The sequence below is a fragment of the Anopheles arabiensis genome, chromosome 3 (genome assembly GCF_016920715.1).
Source record: "Anopheles arabiensis isolate DONGOLA chromosome 3, AaraD3, whole genome shotgun sequence".
In the NCBI taxonomy this organism is placed as follows: domain Eukaryota; kingdom Metazoa; phylum Arthropoda; class Insecta; order Diptera; family Culicidae; genus Anopheles; species Anopheles arabiensis.
In genome coordinates, this window is record NC_053518.1 from 55,358,315 (window position 1) to 55,374,872 (window position 16,558).

General features: G+C 34.2%; 1 protein-coding gene across 10 annotated transcripts in view; it reads left to right on the forward strand.

Moving 5' to 3' along the window:
* LOC120899765 (protein kinase C-binding protein NELL2-like) overlaps nucleotides 1-16,558 on the forward strand; it is a 94,347-nt gene that overhangs the window by 2,699 nt on the left and 75,090 nt on the right. For all 10 annotated transcript variants that reach the window (XR_005739097.1, XM_040305961.1, XM_040305960.1 and 7 more), the window contains exon 2: nucleotides 1,074-1,864. Coding sequence is in view for 9 of the 10 variants with exons in the window: in XM_040305961.1 (XP_040161895.1) it covers nucleotides 1,774-1,864 (91 nt within the window). In the remaining variant the exon portion in view is untranslated. The remainder of the gene's footprint in view (nucleotides 1-1,073; nucleotides 1,865-16,558) is intronic.

Consider the following 16,558-nt stretch of genomic DNA (forward strand, 5'->3'; position numbering starts at 1 on the left):
ACGAACACATTAAGCGTATAAGTAATATGCAGCATAATATCGTACTGAACTAGTTCATGCAAAATATCACTGCCTTTGATAGCATCGGTTGGAAGATGTTTAGCATTTTAATTGTATAAGCAAATTTGTATAATAGCAAACTGAGTTTTCTGAAGTTTTAACCATGTTGGTTGCAAATCTGACAAAAAGGGATCAGTGAAGTGAAATATTTCCTGGCGTTACTAAATGTGTATCCTCTGTAAGCGTGCTATTGAGCAGTGAAAAGTATTGTTAAATATTGCAGTGAATTCAGCATAACATACTGTTCATGCTGTATGTTAGCATGGACATAGTAGGTTCAATATAATATCTTTAATATAGTTGATATAAATGAAAATGTTAAATTATATTCATCATTGTATATTGGATGGATGTGTTATGTTCTTAGGATAAAAAAAACATCCTATGCAGTGAACTAGATGTGCTGTGTTAACGATATTTGAAATATATGTGTGGAATGTTGAAATAATAATGAATGTTTACTGCTATCTAATGTTAATTCAGGCCAAATATTTCATGAGTTCATGAGATAAATAAATGCATGAAATCTTTACTTGGTGCTGAAGAGGTATTCGATGTCGAGGAATTGCTTTTGAAACTTCGAACGATTGTTAAAAATATGTACCGGTGTTTGAGAATGAAAATGAAAAGGAATGAAAAATGCCCAAAACTGGTTTTGTTGGAATGAAAAATCAACATTCAGAAACTACACCTGCACAAACCGCAGACTGAGAATAACTCAAAGAGTTATTCGTGCAAATTATCGAGCGGCACCGTTGACCCAAACAACCAACCATCGCCAAATTCCCCACTAGATAGCAAGCGCTTTTTGACTGCATCGACGTACTGTTAGCGCTATGTATATACACACAAGCAGTACATAAGGTTACTGCGGAAAAAATAGATGAAAGAATCGGCACGAGGATTATACGAACGAATGACTTTTTTAAAAATTCGATTGAAACAGCAATGAAAAAAGTCGAAGGAATAAGTACGTTAATCTTTCTTTTGTATGTTCTATTCCGGTTCTACAGAAGCTTGTTTGGGTAACAAGGCTCATTTTGCAGCATTAGCTCAACCGATAAAGTCATCGAAACGCAGAAACGGACTGCGTAAGAAAGCTGCAGAGAACCAATTAAAGGTGAAATAAAAAGGTGAAACACATTAGAAGAAATTCACAAAAACGTGCTCAATCTAGTTCAGATTGGATGTGATTTTTCAGTGTAGCTGTGTTTTAACATGTGTGTTATGTGTATTCCAATATCATTCCAATAAGTTTGATTTTGTTAAAGAGTTATAAAATGTGTGTATCTATGTTTGTGTATTAGTGTATTGTGAAATACAAAGCAATGGTTGAATTGGTGTATTCCTTGTATTCCTTGCATCAGTGTTCTATGTCGTAATGTCGATATTCTGTAGAAATTAGGTTCGATTTATAGTGATAAAGGTTGTGAATGCAGTTTTATGTTGAAAGATTTTTGGTGTGTGAATTCCGTTTGGAATCGATTCGATCGACCGATTTCATTACATTGCCGAGAATTGTGGGCCTGTTTCAAATGGTTTTGATCAATCTCAGTCGAATTGGTTCGCATATTACGAAAGTGGAGTAAACGCGCGACAGGAAAAGCAATTTATTTTCAACGCACTGTTGAACTGTGATGGTGCTCGACGTGCAAAATTTCTATCGTAAGGAGCCCGACCGGCTGAGGCAGCCGCGATTCGTGTAGCTCTGCCATGACCAAGCATCTCTGGAATTGCGATACATCCTGGCGATGTGTCCAGGCATTGGCAGTGATCCTGACCATCCTGCTATTGCCCGGTACAGGTAAGATTCTTGGTTTTCACCTGATCCGATAAACATCCTTCTTTTTTCGTTCCAAAATCTACCGATGATCTTCTTTCTAAATTTTTCATTTGTGGAATGATATGTAGTCTTAAGATGAATAATAAAACTGGGACAGAAAACTTTACTGTATGTGTTGTGTGGACGTTAGTGACGTGCCGAATTCACGATGTGTTATTTATATATTCCAGGTGATATTCTTCAAATGAATGTGCTTAATTTATGAATGAAAACCAGACCAATGATAAATTATTTGCTTCGACTCCTATAAAAAAGTCAACTGTTTCTAATGGTGACGTAGATCGTTAGCAGCTTCCTACAAGATTTTTAGAAATTTTTGCTACGCATTTTTATTAGTTTCAATTCTTCAATTCAATTCAATTCCGTTGAAGAATATTTTTCTGATTCACGATAAAAATATGAATTTGATCCGCAGCGTGTAATATATTTCAATAATATGTTGAAAATATCAAACAATTTTGATTACAACCTATATTGTTGCCATGTATGTGTATGCTATATTTTATCTATCTTAAAAAATATAGATGAATTTATTATAGCTAGCGATGTACATTGATAAATGCACACATAACTGCTATTTCCCATTTCTAGAGATTTTAAAAGATTGTAAAAAGTTTGAGTTTAAATTAAATCCTTAAATGTAAGATTCCTCTACAGTAAGTTGAGGCCTTTAAATCTTGTCTTAGTTTGTATAAATTGTATAAAGAGCTTTATCATTACTGGTAATTTTTGGATTTATGAAATCGATGTTAGGCGAAGAAGAGTCAAACTTTTGATATTATTCAGCTTTTAGTAGCTACTGTATTCAAGTCCGCAAAACTATTAGGTTTCAATGGTTTCGGTTTCTGTCTGGCGTTTCAGCAATGCTAATGTATCGTTTTTTATCCAAAATGCCTTGTGCTAGCAGTATTAGAAGCAGCGCAGCAACGACAGTGCTGTAGCATGGACGAAAACCGACAGCACGCGAGAGTGTCATTCATGAACAACCTTGGATATGTATGGGTGTTTTTTTTTTGTTTGCATGAAATGTGACCACGTGTTTGCGAAAGAAATCGAATCGCAACATGCTATGAGTCAAACAAGAAAGGAGGTATGGAGCATAGAATTGGGCATGAGCTAAATAAAAGGGAATGAAGCGAGACAAGAAATCTTTGAAGAATAGAAACCAGGAAAGGATATGAAATACGAGAAACGAAACATCGTATTGGAAGAGCGTATTTTGGGAATTTCAGTGCTTAAAATTTTCGTGTTATGTATATATATATATATATATATATATATATATATATATATATATATACATATATATATAATAAATATATATATATATATATATATATATATATATATATATATATATATATATATATATATATATATATATATATATATATATATATATATATATATTTCTTCCAAGAGGCGTGCATTGGAAGAACGTGGTAAGGCGACGACAAGAACACGTGATTTAGTGCGGTTTTTTTTTCTTTTTGTGTACCTCTTCGCATCGATTCAAACTGTTCCTTCAATTCCTTCTGAACGGCGCGAATGCAACAAGAATTTGCAGTAGGACACGACTGCAAAAGATAAAGACAACTAATTAATTCGTCCTGAGAACATTGGGCGAAATAATCTAAGAGTACAATTTTGCGGAATTTGTGCACCGCATGACTAAATAAATGAACATAGGGGTACACATGAAATAAAATGCAAAAAGTAGACTGTTTTCTGTTAGATGTTGTGTTCAATCAAAGTATGTTATATATATGCTGGCAAACACCTTTTTGGGGCGAAAACATTTTCAATTCGTACCTTTTTTAATCCACGATCCACAATCAAATAATGACAAAAAATAATGCCTTTGTGACGCGAATAATCATTCAGCAATAGTTTAATTTATTTTGCATAACGAGAAAGAGAAAGAGAAAGAGAAAGAGAAAGAGAAAGAGAAAGAGAAAGAGAAAGAGAAAGAGAAAGAGAAAGAGAAAGAGAAAGAGAAAGAGAAAGAGAAAGAGAAAGAGAAAGAGAAAGAGAAAGAGAAAGAGAAAGAGAAAGAGAAAGAGAAAGAGAAAGAGAAAGAGAAAGAGAAAGAGAAAGAGAAAGAGAAAGAGAAAGAGAAAGAGAAAGAGAAAGAGAAAGAGAAAGAGAAAGAGAAAGAGAAAGAGAAAGAGAAAGAGAAAGAGAAAGAGAAAGAGAAAGAGAAAGAGAAAGAGAAAGAGAAAGAGAAAGAGAAAGAGAAAGAGAAAGAGAAAGAGAAAGAGAAAGAGAAAGAGAAAGAGAAAGAGAAAGAGAAAGAGAAAGAGAAAGAGAAAGAGAAAGATGATCATGCTATGGATAATAAATTAGTCACTGATACTCAAGAAGAAGAAGATACAAATAAAAAATGACAAATGATTTGATTTAGCGTTTCATCTTAAAGTGTGAATGAAATGACTTTCGTGAAAAAAAATATAAAAAAATTGCAGGCTACTTACAAAACGAAACACATCAAGCATTTGTGTGTTGCTGGGATGGCGAGAGTAAGATTAACTGAAAGAATAATAATAAGAATAATTGTTGATTTGAAGGATAATTCAGTACAACATGTTCTTCTTCTCTTTGGCGTTACGTCCTACGCGGATATGCAACAACAACTTAATTGATTACCACATAAGTCGTATAAGTGAAATCCTTGCTACGGGGGGACGGTCCATTCTAGATTTGAACCCATGACGGGCATGTTATTGAGTCGTTCGAGTTGACGACTGTAACACGCCACTGTTATGGGCATAACATATTTACGTTGAAAAGATGTAATGATTAATTAAAAAATATATATACATAAGTAAACATGGAGACAAATACAACACACTATTTTAAGAAGCCGACTGTGTTGATGGTTTTATACATAATTGTGTGTTTTATCTCTCTATAGTGATCGATAATCTATTTGTCGTTCGTGCTTTGATTGATTTACAGGATTGAATTAATAATTTTGAAAGGCATATTGTGTGCATTTTCAATATGGCTAATATGTAGTATACGGAAACCATAGAATATTCCCATAAGATCAGTGGATCGAAATCGTTTGATATTTTCACACATTTTGTTAGCTGCTGGCTTATGAATATTCGATTGATGGGGATTGATTTGAATCGTTTGTGGCTTCTTATTTCGAAATGCCGGCTCCTCAGAAAGTATCATAGCAGATGAGTTGGTGGGCTATATTGAATCATAGTTGCCACCAATTGGCCAAAATTCAGTCGAACTACAATATGCTAATCGAATGCTATCACTGCCTATTGATTTCATACTAGCGGTTCGTAATGCTGCTGCCCAATAGCTTCTTTTTGAGCTCTCATTCTCTTATAAACTAACACATTTGTACCACCGACCACATATGTATGCCTATCGTAGCTGTTAAGTTATTAACGCTGGTTCCAAGGAATGGAATGAAAAATTAATTCAAAATACTTTCAACAACGCGGCGAACTGTATTAAAGTTGATCCAAGTATCGAACTGCTTAAAACATATAGCTGACACGCATGCAATTTTGAAACAAAATCATTCATTACACGTAAAAGAATATCTAAGCGAACGTTTACAATTGTTAATCACGTTGAATAGTATCGCAAAAAAGATGATGCGAAACTAACCAACGACATTTTTCTCGCTGTTCAATCTCAAAATTTTCGGTTCTACTCGCGCATCTATTGAACAGTAGTAGTATGTGTTATCCATAATATTTTTACTCAAATAATTCATAAGTATTTCATTTTATCCAAAAGATGGTTTTATGTTAAATTCCATATATGTACCCAATTTGCAACGATACTTCGATTTGCATAATCGCTAGCAATTTAGCTTTCAGATTCATTCATTTGATTTTTCTCTAAAAAATCAACTTTTGAGGACTTTGGAGTGTAATGATGCCCTGTAATGATGTGCCAAACACGACCAAAACGATTTGAAACTTAACAATACATAGGATTACGCTTAAGCAAATAACACAACATTGAGAATAGGTATATTATGACATAAAACACTCCAAAAAACTGTCTGACGTAGATCGATTATTATATAGACGGTTTTCTTCTTAGCAAAAGTTGTGCTTCTTTACGGCTTTAAGCAAATATAAAGTATAAATTCGAACATATCCAAAGGTATCACAAGAGTTTATGAACCCAAATTCAAAACTTTGTATCATATGTAAATGAAATATATATTATATTTCATTTATATATCAATGAAATATATTATATATTATAGTACAAAGGGTACTATAATGATGAAGATAAATTAATTGAATGTATATAAATATATATTTATATAGTCAATTTATATTTATATGTATGTATATGTATGATTATGTATATACTCAAATGAGTGATCAAGTGATGAGAATATTTAAATTCGTTTTAAGATAAGCATTTTTGTATTTAATGTATTGTGTGAACACATATTTAATGAAAACGTACAATGGCGCTTCTCATGAAAATATATTTCATGAAAAGTATTTAAGGATTCAAAACATTCAATTGCGGTCCTCATAAAAATAAAAAAATAAAAAGATTCGACAGATTAATTAATAAAATATTAAAAGCTGCTCGAAGTAGTTCCAATTCCGTTGGAACTCTTTTTAGCTCCGTCTGGTGCAATCTAGCTTTTGGAAATCTCTGCTATAACGTAGCGTTAGTTTCTTATCTCTAGACGAACGAACGAATATTCAGAAAAAACACGTTGAGGTGGTGAGATGCGTTGTAGTGATTTCACTAATGCTGTTCGATGTTGTTTCGTTGGAGAAGGTTTTGAAACAGTCTGAATATTTAAATAATGTGTTACGAATAAAATCGGATCTTTTTTAATGTATTCGCTGAAGCATGGGTACATTTTTATATTGCTAGAGTCTGGAAAGGTACGATATGAACAACAACGATATGAAGAATGCAGAGAGATCAACAAATTTAATTGTCTCATATTCCTCCCTTGTTTTATGTTGTGTTTTTTATTTGTTTTAAGACTTGCCGTACAATATTCAGATTGAAGACGATTTATGGTGCTTCGAATGGAAAATAGCGCGATTCTTATATTTGTTCCTATAAAAGTTCTAAGATGATAAATATTGAATATTTCTACAACATTATATATTATTGTTACAATATCATAACTAATATTGTAATATTCGCCAACATTGTTATTTGCCTTTGTGTGTTTGCTTCTATTAGACAAACTCCAATGTCCTAAATCTAAAATGAAGCAAATTGGTTGTGATTTAAATTGGAAGATCTGAGCGATGAATTTCACAAGTATGTAAATCAGCCTTCCCAGCAAACTAACGACGAATGAACATGAAAAAGGTTTGTTCAGTCACTGGTCACTTGGGATGGAACGTTTTAGCAGTAAGCTATATCGAGGTGTTCTACAGATCATTTGGTTTGATTCCAGCCACCAGATGGCGTGCGTTAGATAATGTTGTGAAATTCATTTAATTTTGTTGTTCAACTGCGGAAATGCGACTCGCAATATATGGTTATCAGTCAGTTGACATAGTTTCTAATACAAACAATTAATCTAATTGCTTACAAAAACTAATTAAGTTGTTAGTAAAAAAATCTCTTGTTTTTTATTCTCGATTGTTTATGTTAATCTCATGTTTATTGTTGACAAACATATTTTTGTCATATAAAAAATGCATGATCATAATTTTGAAATGCGTTCAGCGTAAATTCGTAAATTAATGTAATGCAATATGCTTTATTATTTGATAAAAAAAAATCAATCAACTGAATCGATTTACTTGCAAGCTTATCTCGAAAATGAGCTCAAATTAAGTGCAAAGCAATGCGAAGTGAAAGAAAATGCTAGCAAAGTTTTTTTTTCGATTTCATTGAAGAAAAATGCTGTCTCTGGCAACTACAACCAAAGAACCACACCAATGGTGGTTTCAATTATGGCTGCTTTTAGGAAAAGTTTCTGTTTGTTACTGAGCAAAAAGGTGCAGAGCATTGCATAAATCTAGCGATTTTAAGCAGTAGGCGATTTGACCAGGCTGAACATTCCCCATTTTTTTTTGTTTCTATAGTTTAAATGAAGTGCATTCATCTGTACTCTACGCGGTCAACATTTATTTCAAGCAATATAAGAATGCTAAACAAAAATCGAATATCAAAATTATAAAATATTTGTGTCTTGGGCCCAATGCTACTTGGGTTTAGTTTAATGGATTTATATTAGTATGCTCCTCGAGGGCTGTACCACGGGACCGTCCGTTTAAATTCTATAATTCTTTTTTTTATTTAATTGCAATATTTTTGTAGTTAGTAGCAGTCCGTTGATAATTTGAATAACATGTCAGACTTTAATTCAAATTTATGGTGTATCGATTTCAATCGTTCAATAAAATTCTAGCGATAATTGTGGCTTGTTGAAAAGTTTTTGAAAAAATTACCCTCAACCAGCTGTCGTTTGAGTAAGCAAAGGTAGGCTCCGTAATCGTAGCCTGATAAACTAGCCTGGAGCAGTTAAAATTAATTATTTAAAACAAACAATTGTTAAGTAAATATTGGTAATCCTTAATTCGACTCTAAAAACAAAATAACATATGATAATTACACCGCTCCTAAGTACAATTATAAGCTAAAGATTTTGTCATTTCTGATAAAAAATTGAAAGTCATAGTAGGCCTTATCTTACATAAAAATAATTATCATCAAAAATTGAATCCAATAATACATTCTGAGGTACCGAATTAAACTATTACGAGTAAGATGATGATTGTCAATATTGCATTGCATTTACGTTTTGCGCTTTGTGCACAATACTAGACTTTATAAGTAGCTCTAAGTTTTTCTTTTAATCTATCTCAGTTACGAATTTAATGCCTTCATCTTCTTCTACAGTTCTATTATTGTTGCACTAGTGAACCGAATAATATATTCACACGACTGAATAAACGCATTGGTGTTAGTGATGTTGCAAAATTACTAAATTATATATCACCTAGTGATCACAGATATATATACCTGTAAATGTTGTGCCTGTTATCAGAATAAACTCTATAATTGATGATCCCATTCCTCTCTGAAAATGTTATACCTCCGCGGCTTTACTCGTCAAAAGCCTACCAACATCTAGACATCAACCACCTTTATCTGAAGCTCAGTTTGACCGGTTTGAGTTGAATAGATAAATTTTCGACGGAAGCATAAATTCTTCCTAATTAACAAAAAGAGGTTCCAAATCCCTGTATAATTTTATCCTCTTCTTTTCTTTTTGTTCGTCGCGTTTATGGATTTTTTGGTGACCTTGTACAGTTTTAAATTCTTGATTCAGGAGCATATTTTCAGCATAGAATTAACTGATTTTCACATTGAATATTATAATGATTTCAATTAGTAGAATTAGAAGTAGACGACACAAACCGCAATTATATCTCTATCATTACAACAACAACAAAATAAGAGCCGACTGAGACCAATAGTCAAAAGCAAAAATGGTAGTTTTACAAAAATATTCTCTAGTTTCAACTAGAAAACTGAAATTTCAGCCTGTCCATATTCATCTGTGTTGTGTGTTCTATACCCAAATTCCAAATACGTTTCGCCATATTTAATTTCAACAATTGTGTACAACTAGCATGCATAAAAACTTTTTCGTTTTTTTTGTTTGAAATTAGTTATAATACTTTTACAGGGTTTTCCGAGTCAATTTCCAATGTAAACAACATTTTTCATTGCTTGCGAGATGTTTTTCAACAGATATCAAATGTTTTGCATCACAAATATTTTTCAGTTCTCCCACATGATTTTCAATACATTACAAGCTGAACTGAGTTCGACAGTTCTTTGAGGTGTGCTGAAAATCATGAGGAAGAATTTCATTTAAATTTCATTTTGATGTAAATATACCACGTGACAACTGTTCAGAAACATCTTACAAGCTATAAATACAGGGTTTTCCAAGACACTTTCAAATGTGCACATAGTTATTCACTGCATCCTAAATGCTTTTCAACAGCTATCAAATGACGTATTTGCTTCAAAATAAAATTTCAGTTTCAACACATGATTTTCAACACATAAAAAAGTCAAACTCAATCCAGCTTAAGTCGTGTTGAAAATCATGCTGTAAAAATTAAAATTTATTATGATGGAAATGAAATGTCATATCGATGTGGAACAACATTTTGCATGCGGTGAATAACGATGTTTACATTCGAAACTGACTTGGAAAACCCTGTATAGGGTAAATGTACCAATACTGGTGCAATTTGTAATGGTACCGATGAGTTTTAATGAATTTGAAGTGTCAGGAAGGACAATTTCTGAATATTTCAACACATAGCAATTGGAATATGTTTTATTTTCGCAATCACAACCATTATTACCATGAAACACATAAAATTTACGAAAAAATACATATTTTTGTGACTGCTTCGTTGTACCTATAATGGAGGTATGATTCCTATAGTGTCGTATTGTATTCTTACAGTGGTGGAAACAAAGCTACCTCCAAAACATTGTATGATATCAATGAAACTTAGTTGAATCACTGAATCAATGAAAAGCTGTTTTCGTATGAATAGCAAGGATTACTGCCATAATATTGGTTTCTTGCGTAATTTGATCGTAAAAAATGTATAAATTTGATAGAAGAAACTGTTTGTTGACTAAAGTACTGCATCATTTGACTTGAAATCAATTTTTCATTCAGCCATATAAGCGAATTTTGGCCAATGTTTGGAAAATTATCCACATAAAACTCATGTATGTTGCTTATTTCAGTGAAAACAGTATGACATGTCAAAAATATCCTCGAAAAAGTCTAAAACGACTTGTTTTTATTGATTTTTTAACTATAACCACTATAGGAACATGCCTGTTTTGTGTACCTATAATGGCATTTTGGTAAAAAAAACACTTTTAAATGCATAAATATGGTCAAAAGGCAAATAATTTTAGTAAATCAATAATATTCCATAACAGTTATGTTGAAAAACTAGTAATTGCGTGGTTATGTGGTCATTTAGAACGTTAAAAGAAATATAAATTTCGTTATGAAATCCTAAGGATTTTGGAAAAATGTTGACACATTTCACAAAATAATGGATTTTTCGGTCACTAAGTAACGGAACGGCCCCATTTATCTTTCAAACCTTTTGTAAAAGGCTAAAGAACATTTCTCACAAACATAAATTACTTAATTTGCTTTTTTTCAGTTAAATTTTTCTTAATTACTTTTAATTTGTCGTATGGACCGCATTTTAGTGCAATACCACCACTAAGGTACATTTACCCTAATGCTTTGCGTGTTTGGATTTGTTGATAATGTCTACATCAAATAAAGGAATATAGAAATAAATTTGATCAAAACCCTCTGATTGTTCTTTATTTTGTGAAATGATTCGTGTAAATGTATACAAATACAATGTCAATATTAACATGTTTTCTAATGGAAACGATTGTAAAGGCATGCATTTAGATAGCTTTAAGAATAGATTGATAGATTTATGCGATAGATTTTAGAAGCCAAGCTGCTCAACTCTCGCAAGTGATGAAACACTGATCGAACCAACTTGAACTTCATACAATTTTGATAGTGTTTACTACTAATATTCTGACAGTGGAAACATACTATAAACTCAGTTTTTCAGTATTTCCTTTTTTGCCACCCCAAAATGCGTGATTTATATTTCATTATCTAAGCTGTTGGTGCATTGTAAAGGAACATCTTAAAGAAGTTTCGCTGTGTTTAAAATATGCTGTGAGCCTATTATCAAAGCCATTTGTTAAGTTTACTTTCCCTTCGCGTTGACATATGCACAATTAGCTTGGGTTCTTTTGTATAAACAAAACTTGTTGTTGTTGACAGCGTCATGCAGTTTGACAAATTACTGTAAATCTGTTAATCTTGAGTAAGGCTGATTCAGGTAAACAATGACATTCATCAATTGTGTTTTTCAACGTGCCCACATGAATGCTAAGTCAAGCCTCGTCAACTCAATTTAAACTCTACAGTTCACTAGTGCAAACAAGCGGAAAGAGAAAGATACTTATTATTCAGAATGATTGATGTGATTTTTTACACGACGGTTCATATGAACTCGCGATATGTATTTGCGCAAATGCTTCTGATGATCATTTGCACAACAGTACAATGCTTCAGCAAGTGAAAGAAACCAAAGTAAAACGAGTATATTCTATTCCAGAAGACAATATTCGCCAAAGCATCGGAAATAGTTGGATACAGCTAAGTTGAAAAGAATAATCAATACCAGGACCAGATGAGAAAGTCTCATGGGTGATTTGTCAGCCTTGCAGACTATGGGCGGCACTTCTTGTCATGAGTTATCTTGTAACATTCTCTGTCTTGAGTGATCAACTCTGTCACGAAGTGGATAGAGTTTGTTGTATTGATTTCTTTGGCATTTCTCGTGGCAGTCTCTTCTGTTGAATACTTGAATCCAGCAATGAGCAAATAATGCTATCTTTGCATATATGAATAAATGCTGCATATAATGAAATAATTTATCTTCTCATCGGCATTTGAGAAATTGCAAGTTTCTTTTCAAAGAAAAAATGCAGTTGTTCTGTAAAATAAGGTACGTTCACTGGAAAATTTCTAACAAACTGTTGGTTTTTAAATAACGCCTTTTATTTACCTCTTAAGTAGCTAGAAAGAAATATGGTATTTGAATAGCTAATGTGTTTATATTCTATGTGTAAGATTAAAATAAATATTTCTCTTCAATTTAAATTCAGCGGATACCAAAATATATCCATAGTTTATTAATCATTATTATCAATAAACTGTTGGCAAGCCAATAAGATGCAGAGCAATAATGTAAATTATCTTTCTTGAGAGACGACCACATACGCTAATTTAAAATAAAACAGGTTTTTTAAACCTAATTGCTAAATAATAACCCTCATCATGACAGATATCTCATTGCCCTAATCGCTTTATAATTGATTTATGTCTTCTTTATGCAGAATAGTTTGGTTTCAGCAGAAGGTGAAAATTGTTTAAACAGATATGTTCTTCCAATACTGCTAGTTTATGAATTATGTACATATGTTTTCATTAATACGAACGTATTCAAGATTTCCTTCTAATAAAAATCTTATATTAGCTATAGTGGAGAACGGTTCATATGATGCTTAAACCTATGACGGGCATGTTATTAATTCTTATGAGATGACAACTGTACGACGGGTCCGCCCCAGTACACTGCGCAAAAATAAAATAGCATTATTATGTTTTTTTTTTAAATAATTGCGCGTATGCCAATGAAGATTTTTTTTGCTCTAACACTCTGATAACCTAAATAACCTGTTTTACACCTTTCACACACATAACTTTAATATATTGATGTTACATTTTTCAATAATGCACGAATATTGCTAAAACAAGGTGCGAAATACAAATAGCACCAGTTGAAGCCTTGATAAATTTTAGATCGTAGCATATCAAACATGTTTTTGAAATACACAATGAACATTCTTGGAATGAAAATTTATGTTATTGATTCAAATTAATTCAATTTATCGATAATTAATAGACAAAAATACGGGCCGGTCTGGCGGTACAGTCGTCAACTCGTACGACGTAATAACATGCCCGTCATGGGTTCAAGCCCCGATTAGACCGTGCCCCCATACGTAGGATTGACTATCCTGCTATGGTAACAATAAGTCACTGAAAGCCAAGCTCACTTCACTAGTAGGTACAGGCAGGCCTTGACCGACAGCGGTTGTTGTGCCAAAGAAGAAGAAGAAGAAGTAGAAGAAGAAGAATAGACAAAAATATAAACTAAAGCGAGCGATACTCGATCTCTTCCAAATGTTCACAAATAAGGGATGTTAGCATGCCTTACCTTTTGGTTTTTATATATTTGTATAAACAAGGAACAAACAAGGATAGCCAAATGATTTTTCATCGGATTTCAGTACTGGACAGCAGGCTGACTACATGATTACTGCAATATGTAATATGGCGAAAATCCAGCCATAAGTAAAGCAATCCATGCTTATAACGACATAATAAACGAGTAATAAACTTTATCTAGCACTATAACAGGGTCTTCACCATGCGGCCGATCTTGGAGAAGATGGCTGAATACAGACACGACGGTATGCATCTCTTCATTGACTTCAAAGCCACATATGATAGCATAGCCAGGGTAAAACTGTATGACGGCATGAGCTCCTTTGGAATCCCGGCCAAACTGATAAGGCTAGTTAGAATGACTATGACCAACGTCTCTTGCCAGGTGAGGGTGGATGGAAAAAAACTCTCAGTTCAAAAAACTACCACCAAAGGTCTGCGCCATTGGGACGGACTCATCTGTCTCCTACTCAACTTGGCACTAGAGAGGGCCATCCGCGACTCGAGGGTGGAGAGTACGGAAAACATCTTCTATAAGTCAACCCCGATCCTGGCATACGCTGATGATATAGACATCATTGGTTTGCGGCTCTCCTATATAGCATAAGTCTTTGAAGGGATCAAGCAGGCGGCAGATAACCTCGGATTGCAGATAAATGAGACAAAGACCAAACTGATGGTGGCAACATCTGTGGTCCTACCAATAAATAATCCAAACCTACGTAGACGTCACGTCAGATAGGTTAACGCACTTTAAAAGACGTCCCACAATTCACCTATCTCGCGTCAAAGGTCATCAACGACAATAGCATGATAGCTGAGTTGGGCGCAAGAATTCTGGCTGTCAACTGGTCTTTTTATACAGCCTGAAAAGTCAGTTCACCTCAGTTCAGAACCAGTTCAAAGAACCTGTCGTGACGGACGAAGCTGGGACTATATAGTACCTATATAGTTCCAGTACTCACATACGCCTCTGAGACATGGACACTGTCCAAATCTGACGAAGCCTTCTTGGCATGCTAGAGGAAGATGCTTAGAAGGCTTCTTGGTCCCGTGTATGTGGAAGGATAATCGAGGAGCCTTTATAATGACGAGCTATACAAGATGTACAGCAATCTTACTGTCGTGCAGTGCATCAAACTCGCCAGGCTCCGGTGGGCTGGCAATGTTGTACGCATGGAAACGGACGACCAAACCCATAAAGTCTTTTTAGGCCGTTCACAAGGACAGAGGAGGCGTGGGAGGTCCAAACTGAGGTGGCAAGATGGCGTGGGAGCGTCCGCCATTAAGGCCGGGATAACGGACTGGCAGACGAAGGCGTGAGACCGTGAGTGGTTTCGGACACTCCTGAGGCAGGCCAAGACCGCAAAGCGGTTGTAGCGCCTGATAATAAATAAATAAATAATTTAAGGGTTTAAAGGCCGGGCTACATTGATCGTACTCGCAAGTGTAATTTTGATTTTCACTAGCGCATCTGGCGGCGGCTGACAGAAGCATTTTGCCAAACAATTTGGAGCCGCTCCAGAAAATACGTTAATTTCCCATGTTTTTTACTTAAATCGGAGGAGAAAAGTTTTGTAAAACGTAGATACACATGTTTTGCACGCATTGCATCTATTTTTGCAATGAAAAACGATGGAAAAACTACTTAATTTTGAGATCCGGCATGACCATTGCCTCGATAACCAAAAAAAGCTTCCACCAGCCGCCGCCAGATGCGCTAGTGAAAATCAAAATTACGCTTGCGAGTACGATCAATGTAGCCCGGCCTTAACTGTTTCTTCTAGATAATTTCGTTTTCATTTCAATTTAAATTTTCAACAAAAAAAAATATTCTCCAACTTTTTATTTTTAACAACAAAATTTTAAATGGCACATCTTCTCAAATAGTAAGTGCTTTGCCATGGACGTGCTGTAAGAGCTCTGATTAACCTAAAAAACTGGTGTTCATGTTTATCGCACGTCAAACTGGTATTCACGCTTATTCGGAGCGTACCAACGGCTCCGGAACCGGCTCCGCACCAACGGTTCCGCTCGAACGGCTCCGGAGCCGGCGGCGAATCAACGGTTCCGAACCAACGGCTCCGGACTAATGGTTCAATAGAGACGGCATTGTATGATAGCATAATTAAAAAACGAATACATCTTCTCGCAAGTGTGGATGCTAACACCCGATGTGATTGCAATATTGACATGTGTGACGTTGTGTAGCATTCGTTAGTCTCGTCTTTTTTAACAATGTTTGAAATTTAACGATTGTTTTGAAAAATTCGTTTCAACAAGGAATACTCGGCTATTTACGGATTTTCTTGATTTTTCCGAAACTAAATTAAGAAAATCTGTTTTCACGCGGTGCTATTCTTATTTCGCACCTGTTGTTAGGAATATTCCAGCATAAACATAATAAAGTAATGTGCTTAAACGGTGTAAAACAGGTTATTTGAGCATACTGGAGTGAGAAAATCTTTGTCGAGATGGTAATTCCACAATTATTTAAAAAAAAGATAAATAGATGAATGTTTTCCCCGTTCATTGAATTGAATATAGCATGTACAGAACACATCAGTCTATTAGTACAAAAATTTAAGGATTTTCAACCTAACATTATTATGTCGTACAAATGCATTTACGTTGTTACAAAATCTAGTCGGTGTTGCCCCAGGCCTATTCATATTCAACGATATGGGTTTCCATGGATTCGATAGATTAATTTAGGATAATTGAAATATAAAGAGAAACAAAACATATAACAGGTTGGCTGATAAGTCCCCGGTCTGACACATAGATGG